Source organism: Oncorhynchus nerka, linkage group LG22 (genome assembly GCF_034236695.1).
Source record: "Oncorhynchus nerka isolate Pitt River linkage group LG22, Oner_Uvic_2.0, whole genome shotgun sequence".
Classification (NCBI taxonomy): domain Eukaryota; kingdom Metazoa; phylum Chordata; class Actinopteri; order Salmoniformes; family Salmonidae; genus Oncorhynchus; species Oncorhynchus nerka.
This window is the reverse complement of record NC_088417.1, coordinates 53,202,840-53,224,303: the sequence shown is the minus strand read 5'-3', so window position 1 is coordinate 53,224,303 and position 21,464 is coordinate 53,202,840. Positions and strand designations below refer to the sequence as shown.

General features: G+C 42.6%; 1 protein-coding gene across 3 annotated transcripts in view; it reads right to left on the bottom strand.

Annotated features, from left to right (window-relative positions):
- Positions 1–4,427: 4,427 nt before the first annotated feature.
- The window catches only part of LOC115105332 (ubiquitin carboxyl-terminal hydrolase 2-like), a 40,601-nt gene continuing 23,564 nt past the window's right edge, over positions 4,428–21,464 (bottom strand). For 2 of the 3 annotated variants that reach the window (XM_029627256.2, XM_065007242.1), the window contains exons 3-13: positions 14,408–14,458; positions 14,166–14,289; positions 13,479–13,590; positions 13,132–13,242; positions 11,197–11,261; positions 11,000–11,103; positions 10,805–10,885; positions 10,601–10,679; positions 10,079–10,186; positions 9,580–9,700; positions 4,428–9,373 (exon numbers count right to left, since the gene is read on the bottom strand). In XM_029627256.2, the coding sequence (XP_029483116.1) occupies positions 9,283–9,373; positions 9,580–9,700; positions 10,079–10,186; positions 10,601–10,679; positions 10,805–10,885; positions 11,000–11,103; positions 11,197–11,261; positions 13,132–13,242; positions 13,479–13,590; positions 14,166–14,289; positions 14,408–14,458 (1,047 nt within the window). In that variant the 3' untranslated portion in view covers positions 4,428–9,282. Of the gene's footprint in view, positions 9,374–9,579; positions 9,701–10,078; positions 10,187–10,600; positions 10,680–10,804; positions 10,886–10,999; positions 11,104–11,196; positions 11,262–13,131; positions 13,243–13,478; positions 13,591–14,165; positions 14,290–14,407; positions 14,459–20,267; positions 20,911–21,464 lie in introns of those variants that run through there. The other variant, XM_029627257.2, reaches the window with a different exon arrangement.

Here is a 21,464-nt window from a genome sequence, read left to right as displayed (position 1 = left end):
GACTACATACCATATGTCTTTTGAAGTGTTAAGCAGACGCGACAATACCTACAGTATTAATCAACATGTAAAAGTCCTCATGTATACACAGTCATGTTTGCAAAAGCCCCAAGTTGTCCCAACACTGAATCATAATCATGACCACTCAAGTGTTCATCATCCCCAAAAACCTCTATGGTGATAGAGGGTAGGGCTATTGTATGCCTCATGTCAGTAATAGGCAGAGCAGAAAACATTTCCTAAATTCAGAAAAGAAAGGGAATTGCACTCAGAATATTGTCTATTTTGTCAGGGTTACCGCCATTGGCTGATGCGCAATAAACAGAGACACTCCCATGAACACCTGTGTGCGCCATCTCAAGTGCAAGGTCATGTAATTTCTCTCTCGGGCATTTCCTGTGCTCTTCACTGATCAGCCTATATCTGGGTTGTTATGGTTGTCCTACATGCCTCTCCAAAAGACTTGAATTGCCCTCACATACGTCCTTGCAGTTGCATGAGGTAGCACAATTGTCACCCCAGTCATGTTTGGGTGATTATTGGTTGCATGACCTTATCAAAGAGCTGTAACAATTTCACCCGCTTGCAGCTGGTACTGTTTGACACATACAGTCTCATCTTATCGGAAACTCCAATAAGTTGTCTTCCATGGTATAGGATAAGTGAATGTGAGCTTGTGCCGTCCCTCCCCGCTCTTACATGTGCCTGCATGTAGGACTCAAGGTCTTGAGGTGGTCCAGAGTTGACGACATGACACCCTTAAAGTCTACCCCCATTCCCAGTGCTGAAGTATCCATCACAACTCAGATTAGATTACTCATCTTTCAAGGCTGCGATGACGTGCTCAGGTGTCTGTGCTCTGAGTGGTACGTCGAAAGCCTTTTTCCATTGTGTCCTCTGCTCCTCCTGGATGCATATTTCTCCACAAGGAAATGCTGAAAAACTTGGCTAAACAACAAAGAACAGTCTTCTTCACGGCCAGACTGATGTTGTTCCTGTCAGGATTTTTCACCACCTCAACACATTGCTGCATGCCCAGGTGCTTCATTGTGCTCTTTCTTGTAGCCTTGGAAGCTGTAGCTGTGACGGCCAATACAGGGACTGGAAGGAGTGGCCGCAGCTGTCCAACCACTCCACACCACTTCCAAAAGCAGCCTCCTACCCCTGTGCCTTACTACTGCCTTTATAGGAAATGGGATAAAAACATGAAATTATCCATTAGTTGTCATAATAAAAGGACTAAATAATACTGGTTCAATGACAACATTGTCATGTTGAAGGTAGAGCGTGGCCTTTATTAATTTAAAGGAGTGTCATTTTAAGAGGTCCAAAATCATTTTTAAAAAGAGATATATATACTAGAACGCACAGAAACACAACTGATCAAAGAATTGGCATGTTTCAGGCATCACTCATTTTACAAGTCAAATAATCAAATCACATTTTATTTGTCACATGCACTGAATACAGCAGGTCTACAGTGAAATGTTTACTTACAAGCCCTTAACCAACAATGCAGTTAAGAAAATAAAAATAAATTAAGCATAAGAAATAAAAGTAACAAATAATTAAAGAGCAGCAGTAAAATAACAATAGCAAGGCTTTATACAGGGGTACCAGTTAGTCAAGTTAATTGAGGCCATATGTACATGTAGGTGACTATGCATAGATAATAACAGAGTAGCAGCAGTGTAAAAGGGGGGGAAATTGTGGTCGGAGGCAGAGCAGTTGCCATACCAGGCAGTGATGCAACCAGCCATGCTCTCGATGGTGCATCTGTAGAACCTTTTGAGGATCTGAGGACCCATGCCAAATCTCTTCAGTTTCCTGAGGGGGAATAGGTTTTGTCGTGCCCTCTTCACGACTGACTTGGTATGCTTGGACCATGTTAGTTTGTTGGTGATGTGGACACCAAGGAACATGAAACTCTCAACCTGCTCCACTACAGCCCTATCGATGAGAATGGGGGCATGCTCGGTCCTCCTTTTCCTGTAGTCCACAGTCATCTCCTTTTATCTTGATCACGTTGAGGGAGAGAATAAGGGCAGTGTGGAGTGCAATAGAGATTGCATCATTTGTGGATCTGTTAGGGCAGTATTGCAAATTGAGTGGGTCTAGCGTTTCTGGGATAATGGTGTTGTGAGCCATGACCAGCCTTTCAAAGCACTTCATGGCTAAAGACGTGAGTTCTACGGGTCGGTAGTCAGTCAGGTTACCTTAGTGTTCTTGGGCACAGGGACTATGGTATTTTTCCACATTCTGTTGTTACAAAGTGGGATTCAATGGATTTAATTGTCATTTGTCAACGATCCACACAAAATACTCATGTCAAAGTGGAAGAAAAATTATAACATAAATCTTGATTAGATAAGTATTCAATCCCTGACTCAATACATGTTAGAATCACCTTTGGCAGCGACTACAGCTGTGAGTCTTTCTGGGTAAGTCTCTAAGAGCTTTCCACACCTGGATTGTGTAACATTTGCCCATTATTCTTTTCAAAATTCTTCAATCTCTGTCAAATTGGTTCTTGATCATTGCTGGACAACCCTTTTCAGGTCTTGCCATAGATTTTCAAGCAGATTTAAGTCAAAACTAAAACTTGGCCACTCAGGAACATTCACTGTCTTCTTGGTAAGCAACTCCATTATAGATTTGGCCTAGTGCTTTAGGTTATTCTCTTGGTGAATTTATCTCCCAGTGTCTGGTGGAAAGCAGACTGAACCCAGTTTTCCTCTAGGATTTTGCCTGTGCTTAGCGCCATTTAGTTTATTTTTTATCCTTAACAACTCCCCAGTCCATAATGATTACAAGCATACCCATAACATGATGCAGCCAGCACTAAAATATGTTGAGTGGTACTCAATAATGTGTTGTATTGGATTCGCCTCAAACATAACACTTGGTATTCAGGACAAAAAGTGAATTGCTTTGCCACATTTCTTGCAATTACTTGTTGCAAACAGGATGCATTTTTTTGAATATTTTTATTCTGTACAGGCTTCCTTTTCACTCTGTCCGTTAGGTTAGTATTGTGAAGTAACTACAATATAGATCCATTCTCAGTGTTCTCCCATCACAGCCATTAAACTCTAACTGTTTAAAAGCCACAATTGGCCTCATGGTGAAATCCCTAAGCAGTTTCCTTCCTTTACGGTAACTGAGTTAGGAAGGACGCCTCTATCTTTGTGGTGACTGGGTGTATTGATACACCATCCAAAGTGTAATGAATAACTTCATCATGCTCAAAGGGATATTCAATGTATGTTTTTCTTCTAATTATTTTTATCCATCTACCAATAGGTGCCCTTCTTTGTGACGCATTGGAAAACTTCCCTGGTCTTTGTGGTTAAATCTGTGTTTGAAATTCACTGCTCGACTGAGGGACCTTACAGATAATTGCATGTGTGGGGGTACAGAGAGGAGGTAATCATTCAAAAATAATGTTAAACACTGTTATTGCACACAGAGTAAGTTCATGCAACTTCTGTGTCTTAAGCACATTTGTACTCCTGAACTTCTTTAAGCTTGCCATAACATAGGGGTTGAATACTTATTGACTCAAGACATTTCAACTTTTCATTTTTAATAAATTTCTAAAAACATAATTTCACTTTGACATTATGGGGTATTGTGAACTAACACTGGCACTTGCCTCTTTCCGCCCTTACTACTGTGGCTCTGACTTAGCTGATAGCTACTTTATTGAAGAAAAATATACTTACTATATTTCATACTTCGCACCTTGCTATCTTAAGATGACTGCACCAGAGGAGGCTGGTGGGATGAGCTATAGGAGGACGGGATCATTGATTCCACTCGAGCCATTACAATGAAGCGGAGCCAAACACATTGTTTCCATTAATACCATTCCAGCCATTACAACGAGCCCATCCTCCTATAGCTCCCCCACCAGCCTCCTCTGCAATGCACTAACTGTAAGTCGCTCTGAGTAAGAGAGTCTGCTAAATTACTAAAATGTCAAATGGAAATGTAACCCAGTGACACAAAATCTCAATTGAATCTATTTTAAATCCAGGCTGTAACAACAAAATGTGGAAAAACGAAAAGGGGTGTGAATACTTTCTGAAGGCACTGTATACGGAAACTCCAGGGCAGACAGCCAGGATGACAGCCGGGATGGTGGACTGTGCACTGGAACATCCCAATACGAATCACAAATGCAGTGAGCCAGCGGAAGGTCATGTTGGATTGAAGCAGTCGTATTGGACTAGCAACGAATCAAAGCTTACTTCTTAATAATAAAGGAGGTGACTTAAGTGTCCAATCCTGGAGGCACACGTTATACCGCAAGTTATAACTGGTCTATAAATCAGCTACCAAAAACTAAAGATCATCATAAATATTCAGTTGATATTTCCGCCTTTTGTATCTCTGTGTTTAAAGGTCTATATTTCCAAGATGAATTAAGATATCCTAATGCTTTTTATTTGTGTATATAGTGCAGACAATTGACTACTTATATTCCACATTTGAGCAATTTCAGAGCTTGCAATATTTGATTACATAAGACTGTGGCCCACTCTCCTTCAAGCCAGGCATTATTTTGCAGTTTAGAAGGTGTGTAATTTAGAGCCGATTACAATAGCCACAACATTAAAAAAATACATGTTTAACTGTATGTATCTCTGTCAGGCAGCACCATACAGCACTGAATGAGAGCACATTTTACTTGAAAAAGGTGTCTATTAATCAGCTAACAAAAAGTAAAGCTTACATTCATCATAAATATTCAGTTGATATTTCTACCGGTTGTATCTCTGTGTTTACAGGTCTATATTTCCAAGATGAATTAAGATATCCTAATGCTGTTTGTGCATGTAGGGCAGACAACACACTACTTGTACTGACATTTTTGCAATATCAGGAAAAACATAAGCACCCCCCCCAAATTATTATGTGAGAAACGGCATGGAATGTGTTTACAAATCCGAGCACCGAGAAAGTGATGTGCACATGTGTGTGTATAGAATGTATATTGTATAGAATGTATATTGTGTAGAGTAAAGTGAATATTAGCAACTGAGTGTATACAGTTGAAGTCGGAAATTTACAAACACTTATGTTGGAGTCATTAAAACTAGTTTTTCAACCACTCAACAAATTTCTTGTTAACAAATTATAGTTTTGGCAAGTCGGTTAGGACATATACTTGTGTGCATGACACAAGTACCTTTTCCAACAATTGGCTTTAGAAGCTTCCGATAGGCTAATTGACATCATTTGAGTCAATTGGAGGTGTACCTGTGGATCTATTTCAAGGCCTACCTTCAAACTCAGTGCTTCTTTGCTTGACATCATGCGAAAATCAAAAGAAATCAGCCAAGACCTCAGAAAACAAATTGTAGACCTCCACAAGTTTGGTTCATCCTTGGGAGCAATTTCCAAACACCTGAAGGTCCCACATTCATCTGTACAAACAATAGTACGCAAGTATAAACAACATGGGACCACGCAGCGTCATACCCCTCAGGAAGGAGATGAACGTACTTTGGTGTGAAAAGTGCAAATCAATCCCAGAACAACAGCTACCTTGTGAAGATGCTGGAGGAAACAGGTACAAAAGTATATATATCCACAGTAAAACGAGTCCTATATCGACATAACCTGAAAGGCCGCTCAGCAAGGAAGCCACTGCTCCAAAACCGCCATAAAAAAAAGCCAGACTATGGTTTTCAACTGCACATGGAGACAAATATCGTACTTTTTGGAGAAATGTCCTCTCGTCTGATGAAACAAAAATAGAACTGTTTGGCCATAATGACCATCGTTATGTTTGGAGGAAAAAGGGGGAGGCTTGCAAGACAGAAGAACACCATCCCAACCGTGAAGCACGGGGGTGGCAGCATCATGTTGTGGGGGTGCTTTGCTGCAGCAGGGACTGGCACTTCACAAAATAGATGGCAGCATGAGGCAGGAAAATTATGTGGATAGATTGAAGAAACATCTCAAGACATCAGTCAGGAAGTTAAAGCTTGGTCACAAATGGGTCTTCCAAATGGACAATTACCCCAAGCATACTTCCAAAGTTGTGGCAAAATGGCTTTAAGGACAACAAAGTCAAGGTATTGGAGTGGCCATCACAAAGCCCTGACCTCAATTCCATAGAAAATTTGTGGGCAGAACTGAAAAGGCGTGTGCGAGCAAGGAGGCCTACCAACCTGACTCAGTTGCACCAGCTCTGTCAGGAGGAATGGGCCAAAATTCCCCCAACTTATTGTGGGAAGCTTGTGGAAGGCTACCTGAAATGGTTGACCCAAGTTAAACAATTTAAAGGCAATGCTACCAAATAATAATTCGGTGTATGTAAACTTCTGACCCACTAGGAATGTGATGAAAGAAATAAAAGCTGAAATAAATCACTCGCCTAATATTCTGACATTTCACATTCTTAACATTTTGTGGTGATCCTAACTGACCTAAGACAGGGAATATTTAGGATTCAATGTCGGGAATTGTGAAAAACTGAGTTTAAATGTATTTGGCTAAGGCGTATAAAAACTTCTGACTTCAACTGTGTGTGTGTGCGCGTGTCCTTCAAGGCCTATATCAGTGTGAGGGGGCTCCTTGTGAGATCAAATGTGGAGCCCTATATGTCACATGGCATCTAATGCCCAGATTGAGGAAGCGAGAAAGGAACAACATCCCTCTCTCTTTGCCTCTTTCTCGTCCACTCTGCCGCTAAGCGAGCAGCCCATAAAAAAATGAATGAACAGCTGCTTTCTAAACACGATGGCGATTTTTGTCCTATGCTAATTCGATTTAGACTCTGGGGTATTAATCCAACACAGCACCCTGTTCAACTAAAGCATCTAAGCTGCACTCACCAGCCTTGAGAAAAGGAAAATGAGTGGAAGCAGAAGAGACAGAGGTTGGGACAAGGGAGAGGGAGCACCGGAGAGGGAGCACCGGAGAGGGAGCACCAGAGAGGGAGCACCAGAGAGGGAGCACCGAGATAAATAAATCCTGCCTCACTTTGGAAAGTAGAAGGAAGATCTGTTCAAGCCATGCTTCTCCCAGTACTTGATTATGGTGATATAATCTACATGCATGCGGCAGCCTCCCCTTTAAAACCTTTAGATTCAGTCTATCATTCAGCACTGCGTTTTATCACTGGGGACGATGTTCGTGCACATTACTGCATTTTGTATAGTTATGTTGGCTGGGAGTTAAAAATCCTACAATGTGATTTTCTGGATTTTCTTTCTTCTCATTTTGTCTGTCATAGTTGAAGTGTATCTATGATAAATTATAGGCCTCTCATCTTTTTAAGTGGGAGAACTTGCACAATTGGTGGCTGACTAAATACTTTTTTTTTTTCTCTCTCTCTTTAATACCCACATTAACAAGATCAGTGACATAAGGATTAGTCTCCAGCCAGAGGTCACTGAGGAGAGAAATGGGGTGACTGACCTAGATGTAGAGGCAGGCTGAGGGAGAGAGAAGAGAAAGAGAGACAGAGTTCAGAGGGAGAGACAGAGAGTAGAGAGAGCGGTAGAAAGAGAGCACGAAGAAAGGCAGCAGGCATTAGCCCCACGCAAAACTACAACTATCCACTGTGTTTGGGCCAAGCTACTGCTACTGAGAAGATTTAGACTTGGACTCACACACAATCTCCCATGGGAGTATGTTAGTGGGGAGTTCACCCCCCAGCGGATCAGGACTGACCTCATGGCCCGTATTCACAAATAGTCTCAGAGTAGGAGTTCTGGTCTAGGATCAGTTTTTTGCTTTATAATATCACAATGAATAAGATTGTATGGACAGGTGGGACCTAGTCCTTGATCAGCAAACCTACTGTGAGACATTTTATCAATACAGGCCTTGGGCATTTAGACATTTAGGGGGGCAGGTGCACAAGACATCCAAATTAATTATTGCCATTCATTTTGCTGAAAAATGCAATCTGATTAGACATCCACATCTCCATAATGGAAAGCGGTAACCCCCCCACCAACCCCATCTCTTAGCTTAGCTCTAGCAAACCAAGTGACGGGCTGCCGTTGTGTTGTTTTCTGCATTAAGGAATGGGCCCTTAATACTCTGAATTGTTTAAAGTCATGGTTAACTGGGCAACAAAATCCATTTATATAGATCATTTGGACATGAAATGTAAAACATGCTTAATGGAGAAGATTAATCTACATTGGTTTCTGTTTAAAAATGCTAGCATTTGTTAGCAGAGACTAGTTGAACAAAGTGTTCCCTTTAGGAGAACTGTCCCTTTAGGAGTTCATAGTTGGCACAGGTGGAGAAGATTACTATTTTAATCAAAGCCATTTACTGTACAGGTGTGTTTGAATATTAGATAGACAATTACACCATTTTGAGTCCTTGTTTTGAACAGATCAGGGTCGTAGACACCAAACGGACGAATACAGACCAAATGGGTTAGGGATTAGCCGAATTTGTCTAATAACAAACTCTAGTTTTTGTAGCAAAAAAAACATATTTATTATTTACACTAATAAATATGACCCTGGGTTCAAATACTATTTAAAATCATTACAAATACTTTAGCTGTGCTTTATTAAGCTCTCCTGTTGCAATGGAACAAATGAAGTCACAAACGTGCTCTGCAAACCCTGCAAGCCTGGCACCCCAGGCAGGCTTAAGCAATACCTCAAAGTATTTGAAAGAGTTTCAAATAGTATAGGAACCCAGGTCAAATACTGTTTGAAGTCATTCCTAGTTATGTTTAAGCCTTTTACAACTGTACATACAAACATTGACCTCGTTCTACCCCAGATGGTGCTAGACAGTCATCCATCTCTAAAGTCACAAATATGGTGACGTTTGTTTAAATAGAATCATTTACAGAACGGAAGGTCAAGTGATAGTCTTTCATGTCTCAGTGGTGACCTTGAAGTGAATGACGAAACTCCGGCTTAGGGTCTTAGAGACCTCGTTGTTGTGCATTAAAAAATATATAAAAAAATATTTTCACCGTCGGCATGGCGACTGCGCACGCACACACCCACTCTTCCCAACGTCCCCGGGAGAACCGCTATGGTTGAACCTCAACTCAATATCTGTATCCTGGCAGTGCAGCCTATGTGTTGTAGCTGAATCCATGGTGCCAAGGGCTACTGTATACATATATACAGAGCAAGGCTCAAAAGTCAACTATCAGACCAGGCACAGGCTTTTTAGGCTCGTTGCATAGGATCCAGGCGCTGTGTAGATCTATGTAGTCCATATATTAGCCGTATGACCAGGGTGCCAGGCTTTACGTAGCCTATATGTCCATGACATGTAGCTTCACAGGCGTGAATGAGAGGAGGAGGCCAGCTCGTAGAAGAGCACGTAGGCATCACTGCTGCGGACCTGGCTGGATGACATGGGGCTCACCCTGTAGGGAGGACACAGAGAACAAGTGTGTGTTAGAGCATCGTTATAGACACAGAGATAAAGAAATATAGATAGATACAGACACAAAACAGAGCCATTAAAAACAGAGCCATTGACTCCGAGTAGTAAAATGTACACCTTAGTGATAGTACGATAATGTTAGGTGGTTATATAGGATGGAGGGTGCATCATGGCGTCATTACATACCTGGAGTCATTGTAGCTGTACCACTCCCCCAGGGCTGGGTTCCTGCAGTAGGCTGTGTAGTGGCCACCCAGTGTGTTCCCAGAGTGGTTGGACACCGCATAGAGATTATACACTGCATTCACTACACACACACACACATACACACACACACACACACACACACGTTATGTCATTGACATCAGGGGCCTTCATTCAGTTTCAACAGACACCCTATCATTATTGAAAGACAATGCCTGTTTTAAGCCTGATTTACAAAGAGGATGGCAAATCTATAGACTATAAAGCAAGTCAGTTGAACTGTGTGTGTGTGGATGTGTGTACTGTGTGTGCCCTGAGTTCAATGAAGCCAGTTGATCTAGTCAGTCGAGCCAGTGCTTATATTAGTCCACTCAATAATCAGGAAATGGCACTAAAAGCAATTCTAATAATATTAAAGTAGCTGGAGACAGAGTGCTAGCCTATTTACAGATCTTGTTGCGTGTGTGTGGGTACTACTTACTGCTGTTCTCGGAGGCAAATTCCCTCATGTCCAGCTCTTTGAGGGGGAAGTTGACATAGGTAGAGAGTTTACTGGTTCGGATGCGGTTCTCTGAGAAGCGCTTGAGGTCTGGGAGACAGGCTCCGTCAAGGACAAGCACATGTACAGCTCGAGCACAGTAGCATAGATACAGTAGCTATTGATAGCATGGTAGAATAGACAGCTATTGATAGCATAGCAGCATATATAGATATTGAAGTAGCGTTGAGCTATACCTGGCTTCCGTAGCTCAGCCGGCTACTGGGTTAACCCCAGAACCATAGACATTCATTACACTGTTTGAAACATAACATTACAATGATTTTGCCTGCAAAGTTCCTAGAATTAGTTAATTAGAAACAATTAATTCTAGCTCTGGTTATACTGTGTTATTACTAACTCTTTTACATTCTATGAAGTTGTACTACTACAAGATTGAGAGTAATTTAAATTGTTGGGGGAACCAATGTTGGAGAGGCCAATATGATGTAGTAGAAAGGATACGAAGCACAAGGATCTGGGGGAACTTCTGGATGGTGAACTTCTTCGTGCATTTCCTTCTGGCTTTACACCTGCAGCATGTCTAGAGGAGAGGAAGAGAGGGTTTGGTCATTACATGTAGAAACTCACAGTCTGACTCACTCACACACACACACTCACTCACACACACACACCCACCCACCCACACCAAGCACAGTAGTCCCTTACCGGTTTTTCATCTCCATCCAGTACATCTTCTTTGGTGAAGAATCGCATGCAGTCTGTCAGACTCACCTCCCCTGAACCTTTCTGCAGACACAAACACCCTCAGTCAGACACAGCTTTCACTGTTTCTTTGTGTGTGTGTGTGTATGTACGCGTCTGTGCCCATGCCTGCTTGCATGTCTGAGTGTGTACACTGACCTTAGCGATGGGTAGTGACAAGTCCCAGAATGGATCGAACACTGTGGAGCAGTAACCACACTCACTGCAGGTCAGAGAGCTCTTCAGCTGGCCAACAAACAGATCTACACAGAGAAACAGATACACGATTATACACATAGGACATTACACACACACACACACACACACGTAATACACACTTTTTCTCAGTCACTCACCGACCACTTTGCTGTCCTCTCTCTCTAGGTATTTGTTCCACATTTTCTTCCCTTTCTCATTGTCACTGTGGAGGAGACAAACACAGATTCCAGGTGAGTTTACAGTCAAACAAGTTGTCCTCTAGAACAGACACACACTCACTCTAACATATATCCTGGGTCAGTTTACGTTAAACAAGCTGTCCTGTAGAACAGACACATTCCTCTCTAATACAGATCCCAGGTCAGTTTACGGTCAAACAACCTGTCCTCTAGAACATACTAGCACATAACGGTCTGAGAACCATATGTTTCTTAGAGCTAGGTTAGAGTGCGGTTGTCCTATGGTTATTTTGCATACAACCTTCCCACAACTTTCTGGGAATGGTGCAGGATAGTTGCTTGGCTTTTGGAAGATCCTCAGAACATTAAGGGAACTTGAAAACCCAGTATTTTTGTGTTATTTCATTACTTTAACAGAATGTTTCCCATAAGTTCAAACATGGCTACATTTCATTTACATTTTCATAATGTTATTGAAAAACAAATACATTCTGTTCTGTGTCACACAAAAAAAACAATCCTCTTCTTGTTAAGTGTATTCAGGTGATATTAATGACTTTGTGTGTTTCGTTTGAAATAGGGTCCGTTTGAATGGACTACAATGAACAGCATTGTACTTGTAAAAAAAAACACGGCATGCTAGCTCCATCCTGGTGGCGTAGTGGACTAATTCCATGGATAAAGAACAGAAAATCATAGGTTAATGCCTAAGCAAATTCATTTCCATGTGTCCTATCAGTGCTTGGAGCTCAAAACCGTTAACCCAAATGAAGCTAGCAGTGTTATTAAAAGTCTGACACATGTTCTCAGAATGTTATTTAATTACCTTCTATCATTTCCATTCTCAGAACGTTAAGAAAACCTTCCAGGAAAACTTTCAGGGAATCATAGTAAAACATTATCAGAACCTGAAACCTAAAAATGGATGTTCCCAGAACAGGTAAAATGTTCACTTAAATGTTTTTTTTTTTCTTAATTTTTTTTTTAAAGATTCCCCTGTCAGGAAGCCACTGTACCAATGGGAAACCAAACACATACATTCCCAAAACTTCCAAGGAACCAAATGTGCTAGTTGGGTCCTCTAACACAGATCCCAAGTGAGTTTACAATCAAACAAGCTGTCCTCTCCAACAGACACACTCCTCTTTAATACAGATACCAGGTTGGTTTAAACTGGGGCACCCAGTCTTGGTAAAAAAAAAAGCACTTAAAGACATGCTCTGGTACTTTGCTGACTAGTAAGTATGTTAACAGAATTACTGACTTACTTCAATCAGCCACGAAGTACCTAGTTTGAAAGCAACTGTTTTCTGGAGGCTGTCCTATGCCATTTACCCCCACGTGGGCCAGCCCCCTAGCAAGTCTAGTTACAGCCTCTCGCCATTTGAGTGAGAGCTAGCAAGATGCACACAGTAGAGAGCAATGACGTGGTGCACATATCCACACATTTGTGAAGTAGTGTACAATTTTCAGGGACCACTTTTGGCTTGTGCACTACTTTCAGAACTACTGGCTAAAAACTATTCAAAAGTACAAGAGAATATCTTTAACCAATAAAACATGACTCATTACAAAGGCAGTTAACTGCCTGAATGTCATGAGGCATGTCTAGGCATGTCTAATCCGAGGAGAGCAGGTCAGGTTCATTATCTACTGGGCACATACTGTTTGAATCAACATTGTTTCCATGAAATGCCGTAGAACCAACTTGGAATAGACGTTGAATTAATGTCTGGGCCCAGTGGGTAGGCACCAAACAGAAGAAAATGGATTGAAAAGGTAAGGGACTACCAGGCTTGTCCACTAAGAAACGCTGATTTTCCTTTTCCTTTTCAAAATGGTTAAAACTACTGAACATGTCCCTGGGTTGGTGCTACAGGAGGTGAAACTTACGAGAGGTGGTCAATGTCCTCGGCCGGGAGCCTGGGCCGCACTGTGACCCGGTTGACCTCGTTGTGGAGGCCGTCCAATAGGAAACGCAGGAACTCCTGAGCGTCCTGCTGACTAGAGGAGAGAGAGAGAGACATTTCAAAAGCTTCCTTTTTTTTCAACCACAAAATAAGAAATGAAAATGAAAGATATTAACAGACATTAATGCCTTACTGGGAAAGGGAGAGAGAGCGAGATGCCGTTTTTAAATAGCTAACACTAATTTATGAACTTGCGCTCTCGCGGCACACGTATGACCATAGAAATATAATTACTAGAACAGACTACAGCCCTTTTCTGAATTAACCTACTTGTATCCCACAAATTTGGGCGCGTATCTCTGGATCTGGGTCTTGAAGTCTGAGGGACTGATGGCCTCGCTGCTGACTGACGTCCATAGGGTCTGAGTGAGTTTGGCAAACTCTGTGTGTGAGAGAGAGAGAGACGGGGAGACCAAGCGAGAGAGAGACAGGGGAAAGAAAATGAGACCACTTTTAGAGCCCTTGTACTGTGAAGCAGAGGTCACTTTGCAGGGGAGAGGAGCCATGTGAAGAATAACAATCAGGTAGAAGACAGACGTTAGCTACTGATCAAATGTTAATAATTTCCAAACCGTGTGTGTGTGTGTGTGTGTGTGTGCTTGCGCAGAATAGCTCCTATAAATTTCAAGTGAATTTATGACACAATCTGTCCAAGTATTAAGCATAGAGGTTATGTTACACATTAGAGGTCAGTATTATAGTGTCCCCAGGTGGTTCTGGAAATATTCTTAGGATGATAATTATGCTGCATAATCATAGTTAGTGCTTCTTTACACAATGTTGTCCTAAGGGAAATAACAGATTATTATTATGTTTTATTACCAAATAGTCCACACTGGCCCACTTCCAACCTTCTCAGAATTTGACAGCTGGTAACGTCCCAATGTTATTCTAACAATGCACTTTACACTCAGGCTTAAGTAAAGTGCTCCATGTTGGATCAGTAGTGTGCCTTACCCTCCATGAGAGCGGCCTTGGTCCTGCAGTTGTTGTTGAGGTCGGTGCGGTGCGTGTTCCTCAGACAGTAGTCCCTCAGGTCAGGGGTGTTGCTCAGACACTGCAGGATTGAGTTCATGAAACACTACACCAGGACAGAGAGAGAGAGGAGAGACGACATCAGATCCACTACAAACCAGACCAGACATAAAGAAAGTGTAAAAACAGACTTGTGTTTGTGATTGAAGTAATGGTTTACTCACTGTGTTGCCGAGGTTTCTCAGTCCCACCAGGCCTTGAGGACTCTTGGAGTTCTTTTGAGGCAGAGAAAAGAGAGACGCAGGTTAGAGCAGAAATCTTTCTTCACTCAGTCACACTATGGTACATACAAGAACATGGGACCAAACACGAGGTGGTATTACTATTTACCCCCGCGGAGTATTTGACTCTGTTGTGAAAACACGGACATTAGAAACTGGGTAGTTCGAGCCCTGAATGGTGATTGGCTGAAAGCCGTGGTACATGACAAAACATTCATTTTTACTGCTCTAATTACATTGGTAACCAGTTTATAATAGCAATAAGGGACCTCTGGGGTTTGTGGTATTTTGCCAATATACCACGTCTAAGGGCTGTATCCAGGCACTCCGCTTTGCGCTGTGCATAAGAACAGCCCTTAGTCATGGTATATTGGCCATATACACCACACCCCCTCGGGCCTTATTGCTTAATTATACACAGTGCGTGAACTATATGGCCTTTGATGACAGTAGTGTACACTGACATGTTGGATGTTCACTGGAGTGGTGTAACGTTGTCTGAAGGGTATTACTACAGTAACACTACGGTGTAACGTTGTCTGAAGGGTATTACTACAGTAACACTACGGTGTAACGTTGTCTGAAGGGTATTACTACAGTAACACTACGGTGTAACGTTGTCTGAAGGGTATTACTACAGTAACACTACGGTGTAACGTTGTCTGAAGGGTATTACTACAGTAACACTACGGTGTAACGTTGTCTGAAGGGTATTACTACAGTAACACTACGGTGTAACGTTGTCTGAAGGGTATTACTACAGTAACACTACGGTGTAAGCACATAGAGCTGGGATGAGAATAGTCGGCATACTGAACATATGACAGCGTCTGGCGGCGTATACCGCATTCCGCATGTGTGCGAGAGACTCACGGGTTGTCACCCTGATCACATAAGACATAGTATCACTGGAGGAATCTGCCACTGCTCTGCTAATCGTCGCCATTCCACAAAGTAACACCGCCACCTATCGCATGGTGATGTCACAGACCCTTTTTTATTTGTATTTATTTTATTTAACTAGGCAAGTCAGTTAAGAACAAATTCTTATTTACAATGATGGCCTAGGAACAGTGGGGTCCCTGCCTTGTTCAGGGACAGATTTTTACCTTGTCAGCTCAGGGATTCGATCTAGCAACCTTTCGGTTACTGGCCCAACGCTCTAACCACTAGGCTAGGCTACCTGCCGCCCTTGAGGTGATAACTTTATAGCAGCCCACGTGATAGAATTCACTGGGACTTGTGCTACACATGGGTAAGAGAGTGAGTAGCCCTACAATTGCTATGTTGGTTGTGTTGGAATGGATCTCAATTATTTAACATTTACTGTACGGAGAGATCCACTGTACACATGATTGGGTAATTCAGCAATTAACTGTCCCTATTCAATCCATTCATATGAATACTGGGTTAAGCATAAGCCTAAATTCTACACTGTATAGACTATAGACTTAGCTTGTGTCAATGTCAATACGGTCACCACACATACACTACATGGCCTAAAGTATGTGGACACCCATTCAAATGAGTGGATTTGGCTATTTCAGCACACAGCCATGCGATCTCCATAGACAAACATTGGCTGTAGAACGGCCCGTATTGAGGAGCTCCGTGACTTTCAACGTGGCACCGTCATGTATGCCACCTTTCCAACAAGTCAGTTCGTCAAATTTCTGCCCTTCTAAAGCTGCCTCGGTCAACTGTAAGTGTTGTTTGTGAAGTGGAAACGTCTAAGAGCAACAACGGCTCAGGCCACACTGCCGAGTGCTGAAGCATGTAGCTCATAAAAATCGTCTGTCCTCGGTTGCAACACTCACTGCCGAGTTCAAAGCTGCCTCTGAAAGCAATGTCAGCACAAGAACTGTTCGTTGGGAGCTTCATGAAATGGGTTTCCATGGTCGAGCAGCCGCACACAAGCCTAAGATCACCATGCGCAATGCCAAGCGTCAGCTGGAGTGGTGTAAAGCTCACGGCCATTGGACTCTGGAGCAGTGGAAACACATTATCTGGAGTGATGAATCACGCTTCACCTGCTGGCAGTCCGACAGATGAATCTGGGTTTTTGGCAGATGTCAGGAGAACGCTATCTGGCCAAATACATAGTGCCAACTGTAAAGTTTGGTGGAAGAGGAATAATGGTCTGGAGCTGTTTATCATGGTTTGAGCTAGGCCCCTGAGTTCCAGTGAAGGGAAATCTTAAAGCTACAGCATACAATGACATTCTAGATGATTCTGTGCTTCCAGCTTTGTAGCAAAAGTTTGGAGAAAGGCCTTTCCTGTTTCAGCACGACAATGCCCCTGTGCACAAAGTCTAACTTTACGGGAACCCACTAGACAGACCAGGTCTTCCTTGAATACTGGGTTATGAATACTGGGTTAAGCCATAAGCATATAGTTGCTTTACTGTATAAACTATAGACTTTTAATATAATTGTACATTAATCAATCAAATGTATTCATGAATCCCTTTCTACATCAACAGGTCATAAAGTGCTATACAGAAACATAACATTTGAATAATTTAGCTGATGCTCTTATCCGAGCAACTTACAGTTAGTGCATTCATCTTAAGATAGCTACACACACACACACACCATAATGTGTTAACGCAATCTTCCCTGAATACTGGGTTACACCAGTTCTGGGTTAAGCAGGTTTAATGGATAATGTTGCTTTTCTGAGCTAACTGCTACATGTGTCCCCGTAATACACATTGCTGTAATAGAGGGACATTTCTGGGAATTGGAAATTCTTGGAAGTTACATATTAATATGAAATATTCCTCTAGTGTTCTAGCTAGGCTAGTCCAGATTGAAGTGGAGGGTTTGGTGAAAGTGCATCGGTACATCTGCTCACGAATGAAACACCTACGGGAGGCAGCACCCGCCGGATGCCACAGCTGACAGGACTGGGGTGGCATCATACGTGCATGTGGGTACAGTATAAACACAAACAGTCAGGCACACACAGGCCTAAAAGGAACATGCACACACACAGACGCCATAGACACACACACTGTGAATGAAGTAGAAACAGCAGTCAGATGCATGTGAGTCAGTGACTATCTCCTGTCCCACCCCAAACCACTCCACATACTGTACAGTATGTAGCACCACAATGTCACTTCTCACACCCATACAGGTACCAAATTCCTCATACTTCTTTCTCAGAGTTCACTTTCCACTAGTAGAGCAGTGCAGGCACTGACTAAAGGCCACATTCATTGAGCTGGAGTGTGAGTACTGAGTACAGACAGTGCTGCTTTACATGGCCCTTCAGAGAGCGTGTCTGGGCCCACTCCTCATCGTTAGCGCTGAGACGGACCATATGGCTTGAGCCGCATGCACAGGTCAGTTTCTCACACCCTGGGTAGAAATAGCACCAGAGCCAGGGACACTGTTACAGTGATTACTGAGGAGAGACCTGTAGAGAATGGGCTCTATTGGCATGTGGCTCACTCAGAACATGGAGGGGGGGGGGGTCCAACAATAAAGGGCCCTGATTGGCTAGCGTCCCATCTGTTCTGAGGAGGCAGATATTCCATTGGTTGGCACAGGTTGAAAGTCTAAGAGTGGTGAGAACGCTGTGTTCTCCAACCTTGCTTTGCAGGACTAGTCACAGCCAAACAACTTGTGACTGGGTGCACACACGCATGCGCACACACACAAAACCCGCTTCATAGCTCTCTCATACCCACATAAAGTTGGCATATGGTGCACCACCCAGCAGCCACAACACAGTAGGCGGACTGTACTGCCCATACCAATAAGACTAAAAACTGTGGTGGATAAAGAATTGATAACGTATTTGAACCATTGATAATGTTGTCAAAGCAGCAATAATGTTGCATTACGGTTATGCGTTGGTTGTCACTGTGACGGTGCTGACTGAGGAACATTCTGCTCTCTAGATGTCCCCCGTAAAGGACATCCATATCTTTAGGCCCTCAGCCCATTCTGAGGACCCATGCACCCAGTCACCCACAGCTTACTGTGCAGTACAGATAAGACGAGACGTTCTTGGAGACACAGGCTGACATTCCTTATCTATTGGTGTTCGTTCAACGTCGTAAAACAACGTCACGCCCCTAATTGTTAGTGTGACACAGGCCAAATGGTGTTAACAGTGTTCTCGATACCCTAACGTGTGTTGAGGTTATGTAACAATAGGCAAAATCAGGTTATCTTCACCCACAAGTGCTGATGGGACTTTCCTCTATCAACCAGGGAACACGGTGAGGTAAGACAGTGTTCTTGGTCAAGTGTATACTGCGGTACATTTGACTTTGAAGGGCTAAGCCGCAGTCACTGATGGCAATGATTATGAATGGTGGTTTGTTTGGTGTTTCATTGCGAGGTTTTGTGTTGAACTTGACTGATAGACAGGGTGCTATCGGGCACTGTGAGCCTTTGGTTTGTCCACTAGGGGTCATCCTGTCATTTCCTCAGGGTTATTCTTGTAAGGATTAATGAGCCAGTATTCATAAAGGGTCTCGGAGTAGGTATGCTGATCTAGGATCAGTTCCCCCATGTCCATGTAATCATATTCTGTATGATCTTAAAAGCAAAACTAATCCTAAATCAAAATCGTACCTCGATGCTTGATACATACGGCCCCTGTCTATGTTGTATGTTATACAGGCCTTTAGGCCATTATCCATATATATATATATATATATATATATATATATATATATATAAAAAAAAACATTATTTCAAGAACGACTAAAGTACTGTGTAGTGTTAACGTAGTCTGTGCCACATCAGATTATCTTTTTTCTTTAGGCCTAATTCTTCTCCTTTCAGTAGACTATAGTGCATGTTGCATTGGAGCTTCAGAAGGGAAAGGCACAAATTTGTCCCAGTCACTAATTCTCTGTACTGTACAGTGTAGCCTACATTCAGGGCCAAAAAAGAACAGCTGGAACGGAAGAAAGCAGGCCTATATTATGTGCATTTACGGCCAGCGGTGCACAAACTCCTACTCAGTTTAGAGCCGTGGTTCCCAACCTTTTGCTGTTACTTCCCAGAGTAACCCAGGGGGTCCTGGTTGAGAAACGCTTGTGTACAGGATGCTCCGAGCTCTGTAAGAACTGCTAAACTGCAGATTATATAACCAAATAAACTGCACGAGGTTACAGTAAATTGACAGGCAGGCAGCTGTTTCGAGCACTGTTTTCAGATGCCCGATGACTTGAACATAATGTGAAACTATTCCTATTGGATTGAAACGATTGCATTTGTTGACAATGCAACAACCTTGAGCCTATATTGGCCTGTGTAGGATGACAACATTCCACCACACAAAAGTGTAATTCTATTATTTTATATTATCACGGGTGTCGAAATAACATGGAACTTTTTTTGGAGAGGATGTAGGCTTGCCTATTCGACCTACAGGTGCCGAATTTAAGTTAGCCTTGCTTCACTTTTGCTTTGGCAAATCAATAACTAAGCCACGGACCCGTCATGATTCCAAGTTCCAACGTGGAAAGTGTAGTTTAAAGGGCTCAAGCTCTAAAAGCAATTTCATAACACATTTAATCTGTTGCTGACAGGGTAAAGTGACATTGTTATGCAAGTACGTAGACTATAGCTGCCAACATGATCCTTTCCTGAGGTTTATGTTGTTGATGGAAATGTCGCCTGTAACTAAAACAAATCTATCCGATGATAAATGTAAATATGAAATAGGCCCATAAACCTAATATCAAAAATGTTCTGACAATATATTCGCTCAGTCACAATTTGGACACCGGCTACCTGAATATGCCTTTGCTTGCATACCGATTAGGCGCACTCACCTTGGCTTGATTAATAAGAAGACCCACAAATGTGGACACCAACATTGAGCGCGACATTGGAGGACTCTTCCTGCGCAGGTCAGTCTTTAGGAAGGGGAATGCGGTGACCGGCGGCTCCTCCGGCACGGTGACGGTGTACGAATGTCGCATACTAGGCATGATGGCGGTGTAGGCTACGGTCTATACAGCAGACGATACAATCAATTAGAGGTGGCGATGCTGAAAAGTTGTCTACCGCGGGTGCAACAGTAGCTGGTCCCGGTGTAACGTGCTTGCACTTGGTAAGGAAAATGTTCCTCTCATCGAGGACAAGGCGTTCAATTCGAATCCTTCGAAACACTTTAATGATCAAATAAAACAGGCGTTGATGATAAATTGTCGCGATTTGCAGTCCGTCAGAAGTGAGACAACCCGATAGATCAGGTAGTCAAGCCTATATTACTAGCCTTTATTTATAAATAAACAGTAACATATAGGCCCCAACCGGCACTTCGCCTACCAGAATACCATTAGACCCCAAACTCAATCTGGAATATCACTGCCTGCAGACTGAGGCCGATTCGGTTGTATAAGGTTCCACCTCTCTCAGTGTGGGTTGAATAAACTAGAGTCGGTGTGCAGTGCCCTTTCGTTTTACTACACAGCACACGCCCCCTCGGACTCAATAGACGTCACGAAGTATCTCATGCTTGTCGAGACGTCAAACGGCAGAGGACGAGACGTTCTCCCCATTCACAGAGGAGGATGAGGACTGAGAGGAGGGTGGTGGAAATGCATGATATATCCGCTGGCGATATCTCTATATAGATCAATTTATCCATCCATATATTTTTATACTTTGCCTTACAGCATTGGCTTCTTCCACCTTGACATGTGAATTTAGCTTGACAATATAATGCATAATATCAGTGCAATGTCATAAGTAAAACCTATAACATGGTATGGACAAGCATTATGTCATGCGTATGGCATTATGTCAATCAAAAGTCAATAACGTCCAATGTTTGTTGCTTGCACATTTAGCAAACTAAAGCAACAGTTGGTCCTAGCTCAAGCATTGCCATGCGTTTCTCTAGAATATTGTGAATGAATGACAAAACTGAGTCGCATTCACTAAGGATCAAACAGCGCGAAACATGGAGGGATCTGACCAATAAGAAACGTTGTTTTCATTTTCCGTTATAGAACGTGTTGCTA